The 25845-nt window shown below is 36.7% G+C and overlaps 1 protein-coding gene and 1 long non-coding RNA gene across 4 annotated transcripts in view; one reads left to right on the top strand and one right to left on the bottom strand.

The window, feature by feature from the left end:
* LOC106053806 (collagen alpha-1(XXI) chain-like) overlaps positions 1 to 25845 on the top strand; it is an 80930-nt gene that overhangs the window by 13954 nt on the left and 41131 nt on the right. For all 3 annotated transcript variants that reach the window (XM_056034965.1, XM_056034957.1, XM_056034947.1), the window contains exon 2: positions 13763 to 14285. In XM_056034965.1, coding sequence (XP_055890940.1) covers positions 13764 to 14285 — 522 coding nt within the window. In that variant the 5' untranslated portion in view covers position 13763. The remainder of the gene's footprint in view (positions 1 to 13762; positions 14286 to 25845) is intronic.
* On the bottom strand, positions 9119 to 11009 carry LOC106051625 (uncharacterized). Its single transcript, XR_008778854.1, has 4 exons — positions 10970 to 11009; positions 10486 to 10617; positions 10314 to 10383; positions 9119 to 10043 (listed from the first exon to the last, which is right to left on the bottom strand). It is a non-coding gene; the product is annotated as an uncharacterized LOC106051625 (long non-coding RNA).

Raw genomic sequence — 25845 nt, 5'->3', positions numbered from 1 at the left:
ACTTCGAGCGAAGATTCATTTTTAATCTTTTTTTTTTTTAACTGATAATTTTTGTTGTTGTTTAAGTTTCAATTTATTTTTTTGCTTGGCCACATTAAAGTATTAGCCAGAGACATTGATTTCTGATCACGTGCGTTCAGATCTTTCTTGGTGTTTCTATATAGGCGAGTGCAGTGACTGTATTTCATGTAGCACTGGCCACTGATAACGGACACCCTCCCAACCGCTGTAGTACAGAAAAGGACAATGCCGGGCTTTCCTCAGGGTGCTTTGTTTTTGGGCTCGCCTTTAGTCCTAATGTAATCGAGACCATTCGAGATACAAGGCTTTAACACTGACCAGCAACGTTGCAACCCGTGGGCTGCTTAGAACCAATAGCTCGTGTCCACGTAGTAGAAACCTGTGACGTGGCAACGAGCCATTGGTCTCCACTGCCCACAGTTTGCGTGGTTGCAGGTCAGTGGTCAGGTCTTCTATGACTATTGGTCTCGATGTAATGCGACTTGAACCACTGAAAACAGGTGCTAAAAAGTGGCATTTGCTTTCATCCATTTCAGAAACAACAATTTTAACAGACCGGCTTAGGGGAGTTTCCGTTGACCTAGAGTTACAAGAGACTTAGTCTCAATTATTACAACAATTACTAATTTGGCATGAGCTTTGTACTGTCTGCTCAATGGGCTCGAGTTTGGATCTTTTTCGCCTCACCATTGAAAGACGAAATAAACTTTATCCCTTATGGAACGTCCACGTCACCTATTTTTATAATAGTCAAACGTGCTTATTTGTACATCGTTATACTATTAATAATAATAAGGCTTGTCTTTGAGTCCGAAGATTAATGAGGAATGCAGTATTTCCCGTGGCTGCGCAGCCCCAGATGTGACCTACATATTTTGCCACATCGACCACCAGGGCAAGCATAAACATTGTCCCCGGTGGTCGATTAAGATTTTCTTTTCGCCGTCTGCATCTGTCCTCGGCAGCGGATTTTCTTTTGGTCTCAAATGTGGATCCCGCGGCCTTTGTGAGTGACCTCCAGCATGCAGCCAGGTACTCTCTTCTAGGTCAGCTAAGGCAAGTTGGCGCCTAAGCTGATATTTGAAGCGTTTCCGTGGGGCACCTCTGTTACGTCGACCACCTTTAAGCTCACCAAAAAAGACTGCCTTTGACATACGTTCGTCTCCCATACGGGTTACGTGCTCAGCCTTACTCATAGATACATAGAATTATAGAAGAAGACGAATTATATAAATTGAAGAAGAATTTTTTGTCTAAAACAGAAGATGGTGTGATTCAGAAACACTACCCTTTGTTATTTTAAGATTATTAGAAATGAAAATGTTGTACCACTAAAATTTAAATGTGTAAAATAAATTAACATCATCTTTTATGCTTCGAATTTAGGGAATAACTTTTTTTTTTTGTTTAATGTATATTTTATTGTCAGTTTTTCATAACAGATCCAGAGTGTTTTCATTTGTCCTATTATTTTTTAAGTTAAACATTCAACTGAAATTGACATTATCCTTGCATGTTTAACAGAGCTTAAGTCATTGATTAACATGCATGACAAGATTGACACATGAAATGTAGGGCATAATTATCTTCTTTTTTGAAGTAACTTCTGTAACCTATAAGATAACATAAAACAAAGAATCTATTATTAGTTACAATAGCAATAGTTAAATTTCAATGTGCTACGCTTTTTTTAAAGAATAAAAATGCAGCCACCAGTAGAAAATATAAGATTAAAGCCTCGAATCAGTTTACTTTACACAACAAATGATTTGATTCATTCCCAATGAATGTGCAAAATGGGATTGTAAATTTATATTAGCTGTGAATCCATATTACGGCTATACAAAAGTCTAGTATCACAATTATATCAATTTAATTTAAGTGATTTTTATTGAATTGCTATCACTTCTAATCATAAATTAACTTTTTTTTTTCTTTGTTGGTAAATGATTTGTTGAGATTTGGAGATTTAATCTCTTTATGGTACTTACGTTAAATAAGTTATTTCTCTCTCTCACGCTCTCTATCTCTCGCTCCTTTTCTTAGGTCTTTTTTCGTTATTTCTCTCTCTCTCTCTCTGACTTTTTCTCTCTCACTTCCTATCACATTCTTTATGTGTTTGTCTCTTAAACAAATTGATTAGTTTTGATTAGTGAGACCAAAGACAAAAATGGAAACTGTCACTTTCGGAAATATTTTATTTGATTAGACTTGACATCTAAACATCACGATGATTTTAAACACTTGAGTGTTGGTTTAAACGTCTACGTCAACTGTTAAAGAGGACATCTTTGTCATTAAGTATTCATAGGAGCAGGGCCTGTGGTGCTACGAAGAGCAGGATGCCAGGACATACGCTGTGTTATCAGCAGCAGACGCCTTGGCTGGCTTGGCCACGTTCATAGAATGCAAGAAGGTCGACATCCACAAGACATTCTTTATGGCGATCTAATAGAAGGCAGGAGAGCCGCCGGTCGCCCACTTTTACGGTATACTGATGTATGCAAACGTGACTTGAAGATCTTCGAAATCGACACTAGCAGCTGGGAAAAAGTGGCACTGGATAGATCCACATGGAGAGCGAGCATAAAGGAAGGGTCCCAGATTGCAGATGCCATACACAACAGTAGTAGAAAGAAGGGTAAAAATGCAACGGCACCTGGTAATTACATATGCCCAACCTGTGTCCGAAGCTATGCATCAAGAATTGGCATTTTAAGTCGCACTAGAAGTTGCAAAGGGAGAAGATCGTCTCTTGAGACGTGAAAAGCCACACAAAGGGCCGGTATTATGGCAGTGCAGACTGTGCAGCCTCCCACTGCCTCAGTCTCATTGGGAGCCTCCCATGGCTGCAGTCGTATTGGCGTCTTCCTTCGGCCCCAGTCTAATAGGGTATCTCCCAGGGCCACAGTCTCATTGGGGGCCTCCCACGGCTTCAGTCTTATTGGCGTGCTCCTTCGGCCCCAGTCTAATAGGGTACCTTCCAGGGCCTCAGTCACATTGGGGGCCTTCCACGGCTTCAGTCTTATTGACGTGCTCCTTCGGCCCCAGTCTTATTGGGTACCTCCCAGGGCCTTAGTCTTATTGGGGCCTCCCACGACGGCTTCAGTCCTATTGGCGTGCTCCTTCGGCCCCAGTTTATATGGTACCTTCCAGGGCCTCAGTCTCATTGGAGGCCTCCCACGGCTTCAGTTTTATTGGCGTGCTCCTTCGGCCCCAGTCTAATAGGGTACCTCCAGGGCCTCAGTCTCTTTGGAGGCCTCCCTTGGCCTAAGTGGGATTGGAGATGAAATGTCTGTAAGTTCTTAGTCAATAACGAGGTATTTGCAGACGACGCTCACATTGAAGGGGTGGGGATAGAAAACAAAAACAGCAACAAAAAATCAAAATAAAAAAAAATTCTTTTTAAAAAAGGTTATCTATGGGTAAAAAGTCCAAAGAATGTAGACGTTATTTCCCTTTTTCGATATCAAACAAAAAAGTAATTATTAATAATTAATTAACTAATTTGTTAATTTTTTACTGGATCCATGTTGTGCTAAGTAAAAAAATTTTTTTCGAAGTTTCAACTTGATCTTAGAGGAGGTGTGAGAGATAAAAAATCTACAATTATTTAAGGGGACAAAACCCTACATATTTAACAATATATGTGACTATTGAAGGGTTAGTTTCCCTTGTTGCTATCACAATTAATTAATAAGCAGTAATTAAACGACTAATTGATCAATTACTTTTTATTTATTTACGTATTGCTCGCTCCAATAAATAAATGTGCAAAGTTTCAACTAGATCCGAGATTGGGAGTGGGAGAAATAACGTGTTCAAACTTTTGACCAGACAGACAGACAGACTGAGTTGATATAAACTTTGTGAAAAGTGTGTGTGTGTGTGTGGGTTGAGTTATCACTAGTAAATGTTTTAAAACATTGTCATAGAAGGAAAATCAGACAGCATCAACCATGGAGAAAATTTGCCTAACAATGATTCCCATAACAAGAAGAGATAGTTGAGCACCATAGTGACAAAGCATACATGTATTTTTATGTTTAGTGAGTAGCCTAATACTTTCCTTATTATCATAAGTTAATCGACTTTATTTCTATACAGAGAAACGCATTTAAAAATATTGACAGTTATTATTATAAATTATTAAAGCAAACAAGAACAGCAATGTCGAGTGTATATTATGTAATCAATAACGTGTCAACTGGAATTGTTCTCTAGTCTGTTCATGCCGTGTCTAACCAAAGATCTTTCGGTGTATATAAAAAAAAAAGACTCTTGTCTCTACTAATCATTTCCATAGACTCATTAGCTGGTCCAAGTATTGCCCAATGTCTGGACCCAAAGATAATTCAATTATTGTGTTTTGTTCAGGATGGACATCATCGGTAACATGTCTTGACTAGATTCTATAAGGTTTGTTGCGTGGTCATTTCAACAGTATAGCATACATTAGTTTATAGAAACCTCGAGTGGTCAGTTATAAAGTATATAATACATCTTCAGAAACCTCGAGTAATCAGTTTAACAGTTTACATCTCTAAAAACCTCGAGTTATCAGTTCAAAAATATATAATACATCTCTAAAAAACCTCGAGTTATCAGTTCAAAAATATATAATACATCTCTAAAACCAAGAGTTATCAGTTCAGAAATATATAATACATCTCTAAAACCAAGAGTTATCAGTTCCGAAATATATAATAAATCTCTAAAACCAAGAGTTATCAGTTCCGAAATATATAATAAATCTCTAAAACCAAGAGTTATCAGTTCAGAACTTGTATCATAATGTCTTGAAACTGAGTGTAATATTTCCAACACTACTTCTTTAGAAACCAGAACTGGGCTATATTTTCTTGTGTTAGCTTGAAAGAGTATTCGTTTCTTTATATCCCGTTCTCAAATTTTGTTTTGTGAGGGAGTGCTAAAAATAATATCAAGGGCTACATAAGTTTGAACAGTTGATCTACCACGTTGAGATATTAACATAGAAATTGGGTTTAAAATGAAAACCCAAATTTAACTAGAATGTAAAGATATCACTTAATGTTAAATGTAAACGTATTTTAAGGATAACTTTAAAAACTGCAAACAAAAAAAAAAAAAAAAACCTAACATTAACTTTCTTACTTGGGGGCGACGAAAAAAAAAGTGAAACCTGTTGTATTTATCATGTACTTGGGAACAACTAAGCCCTCTGCATGGATGAAACCAGAGATCTAGCTTTCCATAGGATTATATTTTATTCTGCTATTTGGTCTCAACAATTTCAATAAATGCCAAACAGGTCTAGAACGTAAAATAAAACAAAATAATTACTTCTTGATATGCAAGAAAACACTGTATAGCAATTAGTTTGTGTGTGTGTGTGAGTGAGGGGTGTTTGGGGGATGTGAGGCATATAGCATTTCATAGGTCAAAAGTATCTGTTTATATAGATTACCTAATTACTATTTCATTAATTAAATGATTAATAAGTAAACTCATTAGGGATTCTCTAAATGACACGGTCGAGTGGCCAGGGCCTTAGTATTGTCTAAACCTATCAGCTAATATGGAAACACGGTGTAGATTTGGTAGGCTTATATATGAATAAATGTCCCCTATCATTCGTTGTCTCTATTTCTATTACAAACCGTAGACTCTCTCTATCGTTCCGTCCATCTAAGCAAACACAGTCATATTCACGTCTCAACTCTCGTTCTCTGCCTAAATGAAAAAAAAAATCTTTTTCTTCAATATTTGGGTGTCTGCAAAATCCCTACTTAAGTTAGCTTCTCTCTCTCTCTCTTTCTCTCTCTCTCTCTTCTTCTCTCTCCTATCTAAACACCTCTCCTTCTCGAGCCCTCCTCGCCATCCAATCCTCCCCCCCCTCCCCGTTCGTTTGTCCTTCACTGCGATGTTGTGTCCACATTTCTCATAACGAGGCTACCACATCCGGGGGAGAGTGGGTGCACTCCTGTCGCCCTGTCATAATAAATATATTTTTAACAGACGTCAATTTGATTCACTTACCGCCTTGTATCACCCAACAGCGTCTTCACGTGTCTCATTAATTTATTCCGAGAGCACTACGCCTTGTCTTGGTTGTCACCGAGGATATTTTTGTATTTAGTAGGCCTACCGCTTCTCTGTCTCAAAACTGTTCCCATGACTGACATTAAGTTAACCATTTCGGACATTGATTTCTACAGCTTTAAAAATGCATGTCTTTTCAAATAGATAACATTTGACGGAGTTTTAAACTACTGCCAGGGAATGTTCGTACAATGTTTGACATGTTTCGGACCCTCAGAGTTGAAGTTAATTTACTTCCTAGTCCAAACGTCCCGCAGGACGACGGGGGATGAGCGGGCGGTGTATGAACTTAGGAGCATCAAGAAGTCCAAACGACAGTCCAGCGCGCATACCACACGACTAGGATAGGAAAGGCCACCGCGGTACAGCAAATAAAATAATTTTTTAAAATTTAAAGCAAAAAAATTATAATGAATCTGAAAGGCCCCAGTTGTATTTGTTTCCAAGCCTCTCAGCTCCAACCTAGCACCGTCTTTGTTTCTGAGCATATTTCTAATCATTAAAGCTAATTATTTTCAGCCTTTGATTTCTTTATGCTGAAAAGCAGAACAATTCAGTTGGGAGTTTCCCTAATTGTATGCTTTCACGTTCTGCATGCTTGCATCTATAGCATAGATCCCTATTATATTCACGCTCTCCAATGAGGGGCTTATATTAAGATACACACTTGTCAATACGTTGAAGATAAATGGATTAAAAAAAAATGCGATTTTTAAATGAACTCATTGAGCTCAGGAAAAAAAAAATGTCTTTAGTATGAGGCTATAATGAGCTAAAGCATATATTTTAGTTACGGATGTTTGTATTGATAGGACACACCTTGCATTCATTAGTAATAATACAGTGTACATGCTAATGTAATTCTATTGTTTAGTTTATGTTTTTTAATGTTTTTTAGTTATTGTAACTATTATGGTCTACCTATATTTGGCAACGTATTTTCAACTATTAGATTTTCATCTCTTCATTGCTAGTTGGTGGTAACTGGCTGAACCGAAATAGCTTCAAATTTTTCCTAGAAATTGGATAGTTTATGTCTTTCTTATCTAATCTTCTATCTAATTAGCCATTCAGTAAACCTTAGAATTTGTCAATATTAAAATTAAATGTAACTTACGTCGTTTTTAAAGCAATGCTTCAGCGGGAATTTCCGCATTCGAGAGATAGATAGATAGATAGAGAGAGAGAGAGAGAGAGAGAGAGAGAGAGAGAGAGAGAGAGAGAGAGAAAGAGAGGTAGTGACAGAAAAGGAGATATAGTATGGGTAAAAAAAAGAATATGCTTTGAAGCTAATAAAGCAAAAAAGATGTGAAATGAATGAATTACATTAGCTCATTATAAAGGCGGCATGTTTTTATTGAATAGCGTGGCATCAAAGAAGTAACGTTGTCTTTGTATGATTACGGAAATAATCAATACTTAATCACGTTAAAAGACTAATCTATCCAGATTTAGACTGTGACTAATTTATTGACGTTGTTCACAGTTTTGACCACAAGAAAATAAAAATCAAATCAAAACTCAAAAGTACACTTCCTACCCAGCAGGTTGTACACTTCCTACCCAGCAGGTTGTACACTCCCTACCCAGCAGGTTGTACACTCCCTACCCAGCAGGTTGTACACTTCCTACCCAGCAGGTTGTACACTTCCTACCCAGCAGGTTGTACACTCCCTACCCAGCAGGTTGTACACTTCCTACCCAGCAGGTTGTACACTTCCTACCCAGAAGGTTGTACACTTCCTACCCAGCAGGCTGTACACTTCCTACCCAGCAGGTTGTACACGTCCTACCCATCAGGTTGTACACTCCCTACCCAGCAGGTTGTACACTTCCTACCCAGCAGGTTGTACACTTCCTACCCAGAAGGTTGTACACTTCCTACCCAGCAGGTTGTACACTCCCTACCCAGCAGGTTGTACACTTCCTACCCAGAAGGTTGTACACTTCCTACCCAGAAGGTTGTACACATCCTACCCAGCAGGTTGTACACTCCCTACCCAGCAGGTTGTACACTTCCTACCCAGCAGGTTGTACACTTCCTACCCAGCAGGTTGTACACTTCCTACCCAGCAGGTTGTACACTTCCTACCCAGCAGGTTGTACACGATGAAATGGGACCAAGAATGAAGAGTAGAGATAGAAAATAGGGGTTGCTTTTTAAACATACGGAACGGCACAATTGCCCTCAAATAATGAATAATAATAAAAATAATATTAATAACTATTCTAGATCTATGTCGTAGTGAGAATGAATCCATTTTGGTCAAGAACAGTAAGCAAATATCACAGACCTATATATGATATAATATATATATATAGGTCAGTGGAAAATACTTATTAAAACGATGCAGATATGCGAATTTTAACGATGGCGTTTAGAGGACACAACGATAAATAAGATCAGAAAAATTTAGAAATAAAAAAAATGCACCGAAAAAGTGAGTGACATTCTTTTCTATTCAATTCTTTCTCTTTTTCCCCCACTATTTACATAAATCTTTTCCACTCTATTTGGTGCCAAACCCTATAATTGACTCCCTCATTCTTTTGACACAATCGAAGAGTTTAAATGGGTCTGATGGAATGTACTTTTAGAAACTTATGAAACAATAAAATGGTTTAATCTTTATTAACAACAGTAAGTATATCTTCACTTAAACCTAGCATTTGAGCTTGACCACTTAATTGACAAATATTTATCTTACTCATAATGGCTCATATCGTAGGCCGCAATATATATATCACTTAGGACTTTGGATGTTCCAAATGTCAAGCGTTTCTATTGTAACTTAAATCCAGACATAACATTGCAATTTTAATCATTGAAGTGAATGAGATAGAAGAAAGTCTCTATCACTCGTTCAAGTCAGGCATGAAGATGATTCCGATATATGTGTATGAACAACGCCCAAATGTCTGCAGATATTAAAGATTTTGTATAGAAAGAAACATTAGCCCACTTATCTAAATAGCTCATGTCAAAAACTCATGTCAAAAAATTCTCCCACCCAAAACTATATCAAACAAACAAAAATAGAAATGAAAACATTAAAACTACAACATGGCAACTAGAAGACGTTTTAATGTGTTGGAGAATATAGAAGCCAAAGTCATACAGCTTGAACATACAAAACTAGCCTTGGCTAGAATTCAACACTAACTAGATCCTGTGCCGGATTTACGACTGTGCTAAGACGTGCAGCCACACTGAGCCTTGCGCTTAAAGAGGGTCTTTACCTTTCAAAAATAGGTTATACAGATTTTGAGAATAAGCTTATTAAAAATTCAAAAGGAAAGAAAATGATATTTACATTTAGAAGTACTCAATTTTCTTTCTCATAAATACACCATGCTTATAGATTTATTAACATTATTATTTAAATTTGTATTGAAACTTTTGGAAGGTACATCCTCCCCCACGATAGAAAATTCTGCTGATTGCCTCAACATTTAAAATCTGGCACTGACTAAATCTATTTATTTATTAAGTGCAAGCTGTTTTTTTTTAAATGTTCATACATCCCCCAGTACCACGGACACAATAGATTGACCAACACATACACACCTATTTCCTTTGCGCTGGACCACACAGCAAAGAAAAGGTTTGCTCGCCCTTCGTTATATCACAATGTCTTATGACCAAAATTACAAATTATGACCACCCCTTTCCCGCTGTTTCTTCCGGAACCCTCACAAAAAATAATCGTGTGTGTGTGTGTGTGAGTGAAGACAAAAAAAAGTCCTGTGTGTGGAGATAACCAGCGTCCCTCTAGGCTGAAGTGGGACTAGGGCTTCCAAATCAATGCGGCCCGACTCCATGTTGATGTTGCTAAAGGAATTGATCACGCAAGCTTGCTTCTTCTGTGGTCTGTGTCAATGCCCATTCAGCGTCCATGTCGTCTCGCTCGCACACCATTGACCTTGCTTGATAGTTCCTTTGAAAACAAGATTAGCGAAAGGGAAGTGAGGTTTCGCTGATAACTGCTAGGGAAGAAAAGCCAAAACTTGAAAAAGAAAATACTCAAAAGATATGTCCCAGTATTTTTGTTTGTTCATAAATCAATGACGCCGTAAAAAAATGATATCAAAACATACAGAAAAATTGCCTTCATCATTAATATCACAGAAAACTAATGTTTTAAAAAAGACAGATCTTAATTATTTAATTTTTTATAACTTTAATCTTGCATATCAGAAATCCAAACCTTTTAAATTCCATTCGATATCGCCAATGGAATACAACAAGAGTGCTTGTTGTTAGAGTTGTTATCAGTTCTGTTGATAAAAGTGTCAGTGCAACATCAAATAAACCTTTATTTGATTCTGAAAGAATGTTTTAAGAGAAACTAATATGTTTGGATGAGAATGAATGCTTACTTGACAGCTTTGTTATCTAGTTTACATGTGATGGATGTGCAACGTAATCTACATGTTTGCCACGTTTGTTAATGAAGTTGATTCCATTGATAGAACTCTTTTGGACTTGGATGCGTACTTTAACTATGTTGCCTGAATAAGAAATAAGGCAATAGCTGATTGACTTGATTCATTATTCATGTATACTACAATAAATCTACCAGCTTACTCTGTATACTAATTTTATATTTTGTTAAAAATGGTAAAGTTAGCGAAAATAGTTTTTATAAAAATTATTTTAACTATGAACCAAGTTCTGGCTAGTAACTTATGTAACTTCACTGCTATTTCATTCACTATTCCACATTAGATAAAAAACATTACAGTTTAACACTATATACTTGATAAAGACTTTCTACTGCTGTAAATGATACATTAATTCATAACTGGGAGATGTCTCGTCCTCTTTTCCGTCGCTATTTATCTATCTCTAATACTACACTACCTTCTTTTAAGCTATCGCCATAGTGTTCTTCTTGTTCGCCTATTATATGACGTCATTCGTCTGCCTGACGACGTCACTACTATTACCGTAGCTAAAAAAATACACAATATTATTTATCAACCAAAACTAACATACTCTCTATCTAAACTGGTACACAACAACCGCTTTGCTTGATTGGTTTGTGTGAAATAATTTTTCAATTCTTTCCATGTAATATAGATGAACACTGAGGGTATTCTAGTAGTTTCTATTTACAGGATACAGATATCTGGTCAAGGCTAGTGATTGAACTCTAATTTAATAAAGCATTTAATTGATTGCCATCACCTTTACATCTTCATAAGACTGTTAGATAGTTGGGGCACCACACTTGATCAGTCGGCCATTTCTCTTCATTCCTTGTGTCTTTTGACAGGAATAGTCTCTTTCATTGACAGGCTCGTCCGTCCATTCATTGAATCTGTCTTCCCTTCGCCTCTCATGTCTGCTTCTCTTTCTTTTCACTGGTACTGTTCCCTGCAGACAGGTGTATGATTGCATTGAGAATGATATTGTCGTCTTAGCATGCGCTTTTATTTAGAAATGGTTGGAAGGTCACCATGCTGGACAAGAGCCAATTTTATTCCTCTTTGGAATTCCTCGTTTGAGATTTAGTATTTGTATTGAATACCTAGACTCTTTCTTTAACATATACATTTCATGACTAGGATTCTTCTAATTCTGTAGTTATTGATTGGCTGCTAGACTATTAAAAGCAATGGTTCAAAGTTGTATAACGTTAAGATAGATCTTTGACCTCACTCTTAATCCTTGGTCTTCACCTCCACTTTCACCTATTCCTTAGTCCGTTAGAACGTTGGGGCACCACACAAGATCTGTCAAACGTCTTTCTCCATTCCTTTCTTTCAATGTGCCTTGGATAGATACCTCAGTGACCACAGAAACGAGTTATTCGAGCCTCGGTCGGTGCAGTCCCTTTTTTTCGTCGCATTTAGTTCACTACTTTGTTTTGTTTAAAATGGTGGTCCCTGGTGCTGCTTTTTATTTATGTTCAATATGTATGTACTAAATCAAGTTTACCTATTCAGATAACTCTTTAAACTTTCTAAATGCTTTGTTTTTTAAATAGGTGCAACGCCGGAATTGATGGAATAAATGAGTCTTGGTATTCTCAGACACTATGTGTGAGTCTTTGTATTATCAAACACTATGTGTGAGTCTTGGTATTCTCAGACACTTTGTGTGAGTCTTGGTATTCTCAGACACTATGTGTGAGTCTTTGTATTATCAAACACTATGTGTGAGTCTTGGTATTCTCAGACACTTTGTGTGAGTCTTTGTATTTTCAGACACTATGTGTGAGTCTTTGTATTTTCAGACACTATGTGTGAGTCTTTGTATTTTCAGACACTATGTGTGAGTCTTTGTATTTTCAGACACTATATCTGGTGACACAGATTCCACCGTGTTACCGGTATTACTTGTTTCAGTGAAAAACCAACAAAGTTCCTCTTTACTAATCAAAATAATGTTAATGCACAGGTTGAAATCATAAAGAGATTGAACACAGGCTGTGAACACATAATATAAATTAATTTTAATAGTATATTCCCAAAAGAAGATTTAATCTGTAGTATGAAATTGTTTTGACCTAGCTCGCTTGTTATTTTCCTTTTCTGTATACCTTTTTTAGAATCAACTTCTCCAACAGAAGAACGGGCGTGAATTAACATTTTATTATCGGACAGCACATTGTATTAAATTCAATCAAATGTAGTGGTAATGTGCACACTATTATATTGATCAGTTATAGAATGTTAAATTCGTACATCAAGTGACAAATTTTTTTTGTTTAAGAAAAATCATAAATTGCACTTTGAATAGACATGCCTAGTTTTATTATTTTATTTGTTTCATACATGGTGGCTATTTGGTGTCTCCGATGTACAGAATTAAGTCTTGTGTCAAGAGCGGGGTTGTGTAAGATGCGAGATTGTGTGTGTGTTTGTTTATTTTATTGGTTGGGGTGTGAATTGTTTTATCACGGGATTTTCAAGGGGGGACAATTAGGTTTCTAGCGGTCAGTCTAGTAGTCGGAGAGCTGACCTGGTCTGAGTAGGGTGCTGGTGTTTTGTGTATTTCATAAGAGTGATATAATTGTGTGCTTTATTAAGTATTAAAGTATTATCGATATTCATGAATATAAGGAGTTAGAGTTGATGTATACTAAGTGTTCGTATTTGAGTTAAGCAAGTATTGACAAGTGTAATTGAGAATCATACCCTAGATTATCGAGCCATATGTAAGTGTAGTAAAGAACTCACCCGAGTTCCCTTACATATTGATAAGGAAAGTATTTTAATAAACGATGCAATAATTGTGTGCACTTTTCAGTCCTGTAGAATCACATAATGAAACTATTTGATTGGTGACGTACAAAGTAATTTTTCCTATTTAGTTGACAACATTGATCTCTTACTATGTTAAGTCTTTGGCATTATTTTGTGTCAGTAGAATTCTCTTTAACTTTTTTTATATGTTACTTTTCTTTAGGATTTCTTAAATCGATACCGTATTTTTTTTTTCAATTTCAATCCTTTATAGCATTTATTGAATTTTACTTCCACGATATAAAAAAAAAAGTTTAAACAGAGTTTGTTATTGTGATTATATATTTTTTGCGAAAAATTTTATTTAAAAAGTACTTATGTAAGCTTGTTACATATAACTTAGCTTATATACTTATTTCATGAAGTTTACATTTTATTATGTTCATTTTTCTTTATTCTTTAGAATGGTGGGTAAAATAAAAAAAGAATATTCCAAAGACCCAGGCAAGAGTTACTCAGAAATCAAATATCTGGAACGCGTGGAAAACACAGAGAATGATACTTTTCCATATGTCGATCTGATTTCAAATGGCGACATGTCGTGCACGGCCAGCTCAGAGAAAACAGAAGACACACGCAAATTACGCAAGGAGCAGCCTGCGTTAGCGCTTCCAAAGTATGTGTCTTCATTGCAGGCCCGCATGAACTGTTTGTGCTACGTCATCATCTGCCTTACTGCAGCGTTAATCATCTCCATCACTTACTGTATAGTCGAAATTAGAAACCTTAAGCACGATTTGTCAAGTCTGCAGGCGACCGTCGCACAACCCCCAAAGTGGCCTTATGTCAACAGGAAGCTCATGCACCCTATGGGGTCCGGCTATGGATGGAGGGACAATGCCAGGCGAAGAAAGAGGCACAGCTCTGAGTTTGACGAAAGCTCAGTCCAGGATTGGTTGTTGGTGAATACGTTTGCGAGAAATACGGTAAGCCATTTTCAAAGCTTTGCAGTGGCGTGGCAACCACGGTACTAAGGGGTTCATTTCGCCCTGGACCATGACAAAGTGGGATCCACAGGGGTCCTTGAAAGTTAATCGTTTGTTAGTTGGAAGGAATCATAAAATTATTAAGTGTCATGAAACTATAACGTCTGAAGTGGTTACATACATTAGAAAGGGGGCGCGGTGGCTGAGTCGTTAAGCGCTTGGCTTCCGAACCTGAGGTCCTAAACTGGTATTATGAATTTTGGTATTTTTTAGGGCATCCGAGTCCACCAAACTCTTATGGGTACCTGACTTTAGTTTGGGAAAGTAAATGCTGTTGGTCGTTGTGCTGGCCACAACACCCTGCTTTTTAACCGTTGGCAAAAAAAAAACATGACCTTAGCATCATCTGTCCTATAGATCACAAGGTCTGAAAGGGGAACTTTACATACATTTGAATACGTTCTGTAAATGTACTAACACATACAGGATGACTCCTTTTTCTTTTTTTTTTGTTTTTTTTTGGGTCGCACTCCACTTTCTAGTTTATACGTGAACCCGGCTTACTAGTACCTTGCTACGCCACTGATGTATTTGAGTGTGTGAGAATTATTTGCAACAATATGACAAGATTTCGCTTTAAATACTTTCATAAAAGAATCGTGCCATTAAAAATATTCCATAAGTAATGACAAACAAATCAAGTTTTCTAGGCTTTATTTCCTTGGTAACGGGGACCTACAGAATGAATAGACGTTTTAGACCTAACTACCTTTTTTTAGTCTGAGGTATTCAGCCAAGACAATGGTATTCGGCCAAGACATTGGTTTTCCTGGCTGGCTCAGGCAACTCGTTTCATGCTCGAATATGACTAGGGAAGAAGGAGTATTTGTATAAAATATGGAACGAGAAATATGTCTGGATCTTTGTGTCTTTCTGAGTATTTTATTTGGTTTATTTTTTGTATTTGAAGATTATGGTTTGGGGGTGCCAAAGTCTTCCAAGCGATGATTACATCTCCCCAGAAATTGCGTAGGAAATATCCCCAAAAATTGAAATCTAATGTCCTAACCAGGATTTGATCTACCATCACGTCATGTATAATTACAGCTGTTGATTAATTATTTTAAACAAAAGAAGATGTGTCGATTCGTGTTTTATTTAAACTAAAGCAACCAAATCTTGAGTACATGTAAACCAGAATAGTGCCACAAAACTATCAGTATTCTAATGTCCCTTACATGTCTGCCTCTTTACTAGTCAGTAAGTAAATGGCATTCTTTGATTTGATTTTTTAAGCGCCTATTGATTTTATTTCGGCCCATTACCCATGGAAACCTTATTCATCTCTATATCTCCGCCCCCCCCCCTCCGATTGTGTGTTGTCATTGACGTGTTCAACCCGCAGAAAGTAAACATCAATAGACTTATCTTAAATATACCCTTGCTCCAATAATTCCTTCATTACGCTCTGCCTTTGTAAGGAACCGCATCTTATGATATTCCCGTCAATAGTAATATTACAGAAGGTCGTATTGAATAAGTCTACTCATGAGTTAGGATCTCATCAATACTCGTGAAGGTAAGTAATCGGTCTTAGCCTATTGATTGTACACGTATGCTAAAGGTTATTTCAATGGTTCAGGTGAAGGTATTAACCTCTCCAATACATCTTGTTATTTGGTTCTCTAGTCGGATGCTAATTTACTGCGTTATCTCATCTATGCTTTATTTTAAAAAAATACCCACACCGTTAAAATTGTCAGACTTATTGTTATTGTCCTTTGACCATTGAAACGAGACGTCTTGATTTGATAACTTGTTCCCTTTTCCCCAAATTTGTAATTTACAAGCCGACACGAAAGTTTTTCCAGATTCATTGACAATTTACAAAGAAATCCTTTTTTTTCATTTTTTAGTATTTTTATATCAACGTATATTTATTTTGTCCACTGTAGTTCGATGATGACCATCGCCATCCGTAATTCATATTTCGCTAACCAAGAGTTGCGATGACATTGAGGCCAATGCCAGGAAATAGCTAACAGGGACGCCTTCGAATAACGTGCCGCAAATATTTCAAGGATGACCTTGGAGCAGTGGACAAAAAGTGGGATGAAGCTGGATACATTACCAGTGACAGATCTTTGTGGAGACAGCGTGCCTCCGAACGGCGTGGGAGGATCGAGGTCTAATGAGTACATCATCATCATCCGTCATCCGGGGGGCGAGGGATCAAGGTGGACACAATTGAACGTTTCATGGACTATCCCAAAGAGTCCCTGAGAACTTTCAACATCAACTCTGCTTCCTAGGAGAAGGGAACAGTTGTACTGCTTTTAGTCTTGTCTTAGCTCGGAATGTTCGGCTGCACCTTGGACAAACAATTCAGGATGGACTGAGTGAAAGTTGCCGTGACATTTTTCTTCTTGTCCAAAGCTGTCCCATCACGGCGCCAAGATGCCTTATCATCTGCTCTCTTCACCAAGCTGCATGGCTCATGTTGAAAGGTTTTATAGACGCTTTGAGGATGTCCATGAAACGTTTTCATTGTCTACCTTGAGCTCGCTTTCCTTTCGTTAACTGACTCTATCGACGTACATGATCGAAGTAACTTTCCACACCCAGCCTTAAAAGCATGGGCGTAGCTAGGAATTTCGCATAATTTGGGGAACCAGGGGGCTTGACGTCTATGAGGGCCCCCTGCTTTTTGCGAAATATTTATTATTAAATGTAAGAAAAGACATTTGGGGACCCCTAAAGTGGGTCTCGGGAGATGTTCAAATTCTCTCCACCCCTCCCCCCACACTAGCAACTCCACTGCTTAAAAGTAGTTCTAGGAAAATGATTTCAACAGTAATGACCCATATTAGTAGATAACTTAATTGGCAGAAGTCTATGTCTTAAATGTGTTCAATTGGGTCTGATGCGTTATTATAGAACTCATTTAACCGCCGAGCTCAAACTCCAGTAACTGCCTCATTCGACACACACCAATATCAATATTTGAAACCAAACTTAAGGCGATGTAAAGACCGAAAGAAAGGAAACATCGTTGTAATAATGGTCTTATTGATTGTCTGTTGTTGTGTCCTTGATGTCTGAAAGACTTCATGAAATCAATGTCTACTAGTGCTGTAGAGAAGTTCATTACCAACATAGTTGTGTTCAGGTAAACACATGAGTTTATGAACACTGCATTGTCTTCTATCTTTCTCTGTTTGCATCTCGTATAACCCTGGATTTATTTGACCAAATAGAGTGAATGGAATAGCCCTTCAAACCAAGTTGGTACATTTCTAATTCACTTAATAAATATCAATATATATATATTTAAGTCTGGTGAAAAAAAAAAGAGATTATATATTAAAAGAAAAATATTTCCTATTTACAAACATTGAGTTCCAAGTTAACATTAAAGAGCCGCTCAAAGATTGTTTTGATTTATCGCACGGCTTCTGGAATGGATCAATGATCAATAGCAAGTAGGCTCGCATCGATAGTTTGAAAAATTACTAGAAAAAATGGAACATTGTTTTCAAAGAAATAGATTCATGTTGTCCAAGAAATGGCTAACGTTAGTAAGTAAAAGCATACATCGGAGAAGGAAAAAAGAAAGACTGAAAGAACATTAATAAAGCTTAATAAAGATAGAAAGACAGATATATAGACAGATAGATTTACAGATATATAGATAGAGAGGTAGATCCACAGATAGAGAGAAAGACAGACAGACAAACAGGCAGACAGACAGACAGATAGATCGATAGTTAGATAGATAGACAGATAGATAGATAGATAGATAGATAGATAGATAGATAGATAGATACTACTAAACAGACAGATAGACAGGTAGACAGACAGACAGACAGACAGATAGATAGATAGATAGATAGATAGATAGATAGATAGATAGATAGATAGATAGATAGATAGATAGATAGATAGATAGATAGATAGATAGAAAAAAAATTACGGAAACCCAACATTTAGCTGACACCACTTCCTAGGAGTTAATGTTTTAAATAAAGACATTTGAGCTTGATTATAAAATTATAAATAAGAAGTTAACCTTTGACAAAATGACAATAGCCCCTTATTGTAGCTACCAGAGCGATTGTTTTTTCTCTTAATAAATAATGAGTGGTAGATTTAAAAACAATGAAACACCGTGTCCTTCCCCTGGGAAAAAATCTGGTTAAGCGAATGTATACAATTAGTACACTTTTAATATCTTAATAATATGCCTTCAGATCTAGACTCTAGACGATGCTCAACATTTTCCTAAACATTAATTTATTAAAATCTTGTACGAGTGAGGAAATGGCTAAAGTCCGTTGAAGATAGATATTTTTTCGTTCTCTAGTCAAATTTAAATGTATTTATTTTTTTACTTTACAAAATTATAACCGTCAAACCAGAGTTTTCCTAGTGTGGCCATCGATCTTGTAGTTCTTTTCCAACGATATAAAACAACTGTTGAATTTCTTGGAAAATCGTTAGAGCCGTTTTCGAGAATCGCCAACCCAGCCAGGTTTTAGGGTTTTGTTTCTTGACGTTTCCACAAAATTACGACTGGAATAGAGGTGTTGTAATTATTTAATCAATCAATTCCAGTTTCCGTGCTTGTCGTGGTGAGCTTGTAATGATTGTCACTTTCTGACATCAAAGATATTCTTTTCTTTTGACATTAAATTGTTGAGTAATTTGTATAGACATCGTGACATTAAACTTTTGATTAATTAGTCATGCATAAACATCGTGACATTAAACTTTCGACTAATTAGTCATGCATAAACATCGTGACATCTTGACCACGTCTGCCATCTCAAAGTCCTTACATCTCTTTTGTTATCAAAATGTTTGTCTTCTGTCTGTCCCATGAAACTTTCCCCCATGAATGATTGATTTAATGTTTTCTTCTCAACAATTAAATAATGTTTGAACTAAAAGGAAGAATGTATCTAACATTTGAAAGATTTATTAAACTTGCTAACAACATCTTGAACTTAAAAAAAATGACTAGAAACTATTTTATAAGAATCATGAGGTAAAAAATAATGTATTAATTTACTTGGAAAAAAAAATAGAGGCCGTGTTTTTATGAGTTGATTGAAAGTAATACAAAGTTAGAAAATGTAGAGCAAAAAAGATTCTGAAAGAAAAAAAAAAAACAACTCATTACATTTTTGAGAGCAGTATAATGATAGCACGTGTGTGTAATCTTCCGGTCACATCAGCAACGTCTTACAATGAGAACTTGCAATAAAAACCTTCGTTAAAAACCTCATCCGACAATCTCTTTGAACCAGGAACATTTTTTGTTTTGTTTCTTACCGAACGATCTTTCTGCTCTGATGAACTTTAACCCTTAACAACACCCCCTTTCCCGCGCAATTTTATTTCCTCGTGTGGTGGTTATATATAGAGCATAAGAAGTGGAAATTATATCATTATTGAACGAGGGCTAGAGGTTAACTGTATCCAACAATCTTCATCCTCTTGGAGCTACTGATGGTGCGGGACATAATGATCGTGTCCAACAACCGAAAGGTTGTGACACTCGTACAAAGAAAGATCAATGCTCTGTTGTAGTATTTACTTTTCTTTTCTTTGTCAATGTCATCGGGCAGACATTTCTGTCGGAACTAACAAAAGACACTGTGCAGCTGTAGGTGTCGTCTACATGTGTGTTTGCGTGCCCGTGAGCCAAGTTGTAAATAACATTAGACTTTATTTGGCTAGTAGCACGGCACACAACAACAGTCTATAGAAAGCTAAACAAACTCGATAGCTGATACATTGTCGGAGACAAACGTTGGCATCGGAGATAGCACTAAAAGGTCACAACCCTACACTGAATGATACAATGACGTACTAGAGTTGAATGACAACCAAATAACTGGGACTACTTACTGGATACCATAATCAATATTACTTGGCCTACATAGAAAACGTATCTACTAACTTTTATAAAATAATGAAATTTAAAATTTTTTAATGACTTTTACTTATAAGCTAGAAAGTCGGTTTTGTGCAATCGGAAATTTGATCGTGATTTCTAAAGCATTGGTCTTTTTGTTTTCACACGCTTCTATTCATTTCCTCATAATACTCTAATGCAGTGATGCCCAAACTACGGCCCGCGGGCCATATCCGGCCCGCGACGTGGTATCATCCGGCCCGCCGAACATCGGAACAAAGTGTAGAAAATAAAAATAGAGATGAATGGATTTCATTCAAATGTAATATAGTCCTTATATTCATATTAGTTTTCTAGACGTTTATTTTTCGGCGACCATAGTTGACAGTTATTTGTATTCATTCAAGCTGGCCGTGTCTTTGACATCTTGGGAGTATAACACAGGGCATCATTACTGCATTCTTTTGGTTCGTGTTCTTTATGTGTCCATGCGAGTAGACTCTTAATGAAGAAACTTCTAGAAAAAGTGGACAGATCTTTACTTTTTTTTTGATAATAATTCAACGTTTTAATTGTTCAGACAAAGTGGTTACTGTTTATATTTTGGCACAGCCAAAGTGGCTGCTGTTTATATTTTGGCACAGATATAGTGGCTGCTGTTTATATTTTGGCACAGCCAAAGTGGATGCTGTTTATATTTTGGCACAGATATAGTGGCTGCTGTTTATATTTTGGCACAGCCAAAGTGGCTGCTGTTTATTTTCTGGTACAGACAAAATGGCTGCTGTTTATTTTCTGGTACAGACAAAGTGGCTGCTGTTTATTTTCTGGTACAGACAAAGTGGCTGCTGTTTATTTTCTGGTACAGACAAAATGGCTGCTGTTTATTTTCTGGTACAGACAAAGTGGCTGCTGTTTATTTTCTGGTACAGACAAAATGGCTGCTTTTTTTTCTGGCTTCTTTTTAAGAGCATAACATAAAAATGACATTTGTAAACTAAAACATTAAAAAATATTTGGGCTGCAAAGAAAAAGATTGCTAATATACGCCTAGTTGAGTGATTTGAGCCATTGACGAAAATATTTAGCAAAAAGAGACAAGAAAATTAGTTGGTGGTAAAGGCGAACTACAGAGCTTCTTGCTTACAGAAATTATTGCTAAAAAAATGCAGTTAAAGCCGCCAGTCTTTCTCGCATGTCAATTGAAAAACGAGAAGAAGACATGGTACAAATCGCCATTCAAAACTAAATGAGACAACACTTGTTCCAACACAGAAGCAGATTTCGAAATGTTTTTTACTGAGTCTGAGGCAGAGCCGGCCTTAGGCCACTGCAGCCTATGCGGTCGCAGTGGGCCCCGCGCTTTCATAGACCCCGCGCTAATTCTAAGTATTAAATTAAACCATTATAACGTAAATAAATTAACAGGGTTTTCGCGACCTCCTGATTTTTCAGGGCCTCCAGGAAATCTCATGAAAAGGCAAAATACACGATAAAGTCCTGAACTTTTTGTGAATTTATTCAAATCTCCTGAAGAATAGACTAAATTGACATTGCGAGCTTTCATTTGATAAAAATTTATTGCAAAGACGAAAGTAGGCCTATTTTCTAATTCCAAAAAAAAATTATGACATTATGATTATCCCTACCCAGATTAGGTCCCGCGCGATCCGTTTCGCATAGGGCCTCGCAAATGCTAGGGCCGGCCCTGGTCTGAGGAGTGCCCCGACTGATCTGCAACTGAAACTGATTGACTTAAAAAGCTAGGGCTTATGAGATGTCATGTGATACCGACAAATATTTTCTACGCTGCATTGTCTACTAGAGCCACGGGGTTGTAATAAGCTATTTAAATAGTTTATTTCATTTTTTTTTCATCTCTTCATTGATGTGGCCCGCGACACGAGTGTCGGAAATTAAAAAGGCCCGCAGACCGTACAAGGTTGGGCATCACTGCTCTAATGGGACATTTGAATTTTTCTTTATATTAACAATACACTTCATAAAGGAATCTGCACACGGATCTCATAAGCGACTCTAAAGATTTTCCTAGAAATTAAACCGTTAATTTATATCACAAGGAAAAAAAATACTAGCTTGTTGGCCACACTTGGAAAACTCTAGTTTAAACATTGTAATTTTTCAAGTAAAAAAAAAAAATTAATTAATTAAATTTGCTTAGAGAACTAGGTCTAGGTCTAGATTCAACATCGGTTTTGGAAGGACTATCGTCACTATCACGTTGTTGAAAGGACTATTGCGTTCGGGAATTTCCGTATGTAAGGCTTCATTGATTCAAGAGTTTAATGTTCAGGAAAATTTTGCGCTTTGTCTTGTAAGTCTAGATCTAAAGGTCTATCATTGAAATAGTATAAAAAGTAGTAGATCTATACATTCACTTCACCAGGATTCTTTCTTATGGGAATGGGGGGGGGGGGAGGGGGAGATGGGGCGTGGTAAAAAAATGTTCCAATGTTTTTTTAATCTATCTATCTTGAATTAGTAATAGAAAAAAAAACTAGCTTGTATAAATAAGGTATTGTCTTTTTAAAAAAGTATTCAAATGTTTTTCTTAAGTTGCGGTCAATAGTGTGCCTCAGGACATAGTCAGCACTTGGTCCACCATTGTGTTCCTGAGAAGTCTTGCTACATTGGTAAGGAAAAGAAAGAAGCTAAGCTTAAAAAAAAAAAAAGGCGCAGAATCTGGTGGAATGTTTTTGATCAACATTGTGCAGTGTCAGCACCTGGAACATGGGATGCGTAGATTTCGCACTTCGCCGCGAGCATAAATAGATTTTAAAACGATTAAATGACATAATTATTTAAATAATAATAACTATTGTTATCAATATCTTTATACATGTTAAATCATACCTGAATCATTGCAGATTTATATATAACTATTCACAATTACACTTTTGATTCCTTAAATTCGATATACTAAAATCCTCTTTAAAGCTCTTATGGTTTTTTTAACTTTTCACTTGACTTCCAAAGGTCCGACAATTCGACTTGTTCGCCTACTTAATAAAAGGGCTTCAGAGTTTGAAACGACACTGTTTTGTTTAGGGCTATCGACCACATTTTGGTGCCCACTGACTGTGGATTCAGCCACATGAGCTGCCAATTGTGATGTTTTGTTTACCGACAATGAAATGAATAGTAACATTTAAAATGTTGTAAATAGACATTTTGGTGTGTTGTAGTTGGTGCCAAAAGTTATGCTGGTGTATTTAGAGAGAAACATGTATGTGCTTGGGAGAGTGGTACTGGAATAATAATACTAATAATAATAATAGTAATAATAATAACCATAAGCCATAACCAAGTTGCAAAGTTAATACACCAACACCTGGCTTTGACGTACAAATTGATCGGTAAGGACACTCCCCCTTATTATAAATACTCTCCGCAAGAGGTTCTCGAGTCTACTGTACATCTGCTGTACTGGGATAGGCCTATTCTGACCGACAAAACGGTAGATTTCAATCGCCCGGATCTGCTGTTCATCGATAAAAAAGAAAAAACCGCTACCATTATCGATATCGCCGTTCCACTGTCTCATAATTTAAGAAAAACTGAGATAGAAAAACAAAGAAAATATGGGAACCTAGGCTTGGAGATTAAGCGTCTATGGAAATTGTCCAAAATAACAATATACCCCATTGCTATATCAACCGAGGGGATAATAACAACTGACCTCACAGACACCTTAAGGCCCTTAACATTCCTAGGAACATCTTCGTTGCCTGTCAGAGGGCGGTACTGCTGCAGACCTGCCACATCACGATGAATTTTGTTTCTCTTTAGCGAAACTCGACCCTGGCAGCGCCAGAGAATGACTACTCGTTCATTTCTAACATAATAATAATAATAATAATTATAAATCTTTATTATCCATATAAAAATTTGTCTTATACATTACACCAAACTAAACATTATAACTATAGAAAACCAAAATATAGGCCTACAATCACACTAGACTCACTCAAAATTTACATGTGAAATGTTTTTATCAGATGGTTGAATTGTATTTTATGATTTGGTTACTAAGAGAACAAAAGAGTTTTTGTGTCTGTCTTTGTTATCGGTGTCTTGTATCTCTTTCAGTCTTTTGTGATGGTAAAATCACAAAATACTGACCCAAAGGGTGATTGTTTATTTCTAAAATCGTTTTAGCTTTCTAATTAATGTTTTTCTCAAACATCTGCCCAAATGGTTTTTTTTTTTAACCAATGACTAAACCAGGATTTTATGAAGTTTATTTTTATTTTGTAATATTCAGATTACCAGGCAGTAATATTAATTTTACATATATATATATATATATATATATATATATATATATATATATATATATATATACAAATGAACAGTGATAGGTAGAGGCCAACGTATGACCCCGGCGAGATGACACAGTAGCGAGTGTTCTGTGGAATCTACATGTACAAACAAAGACAGGATGTGACGTGTCCTCACGTGTTGTTCCAGTGGACGAATAGATCTAAGTAGGGGGACAGTTACTAATGAACAGTGACAGATAGAGGTCACTACGTGTAACCCCGGCAAGATGACACTGCAGCCGATGTTTTCTGGAATCTACTTGTATAAACAAAGACAGGATGTGACGTTTCCTCACGTGTTATTCCAGAGGATACTAGCCGTGTTTGTGCAACTTTGGACAAGCGATTAGGGACTCTATATAAGCCAGAGAGTTAATGTGAAAGTCAGTCGTATGGAGTCGTGAGTGAGCCGTTACAGTCGAGACAGACTATGTAAGACGTGTGCGGCTCTGTGGAAGAGAAATGTGTACGACTCGATGCAAGTTAACTAGGGTAGAGTTAACTGGAGTGGACTACTGTCGTTAAAGTCTATACAGCGAACTACAGTGGACTTGAGCCGTTACAGTCGATACAGTCGATGTAAGACGTGTGCGGCTCTGATTCGGTAGACTTGAGTACGACTTGGTTCAGCTTTGGGAGACCTGGAGCGACACTGGGAAGTGTGTCGTTGGTCTGTTCTGTGGAATACGGCTCGAGGAAAGTTGAGAAGAGATGAATTGCAACCAAGTGAAGAGATGAATTGCAACGAAGTATAGCTAACTGTAAACTGACAGATATTGTACATTCTTCTACGCTACATGTTACAGTAACGAATTGTTAGAGTTAATATTCATTAAAGTTATATGAAACTGAAAGTTTAGTCGTCAAGTTCTTTCAGTGTTTTTATTTGTGTGCCTACTAATACTTCTAGCCAGAAGATTGAGAAATACGTAACAATATATATATATATATATATATATATATATATATATATATATATATATATATATATATATACACGAGAGTGGGAGAGAGAGAGAGAATGCACGTAACGAGAACGAGAGAGATGGAGAGACAGAGATCTTAGAGAAAGAGAAAGAGGGAGAGAAATAAAGACAGACAGGAAACAATGGGCAAGGAATGAAGTAATAACATTTAGACAAGGTTCAATTTGAGTATTCTAGTCAAAATATCAGATGAATTTCTTTCCACATATCAATCTAAAAAAATGAGACTAAAAAAGTAAACGACTGAAAATCTAAACGCTGTTTGAAAATGAATTCTAATAGCGTCATGTTCTGTGACAACATCTCAAGAA

Source organism: Biomphalaria glabrata, chromosome 1, assembly GCF_947242115.1.
Source record: "Biomphalaria glabrata chromosome 1, xgBioGlab47.1, whole genome shotgun sequence".
Taxonomy (NCBI): domain Eukaryota; kingdom Metazoa; phylum Mollusca; class Gastropoda; family Planorbidae; genus Biomphalaria; species Biomphalaria glabrata.
Note: the sequence above shows the minus strand (reverse complement) of the source record. Positions and strands in the feature narration are given on the sequence as shown.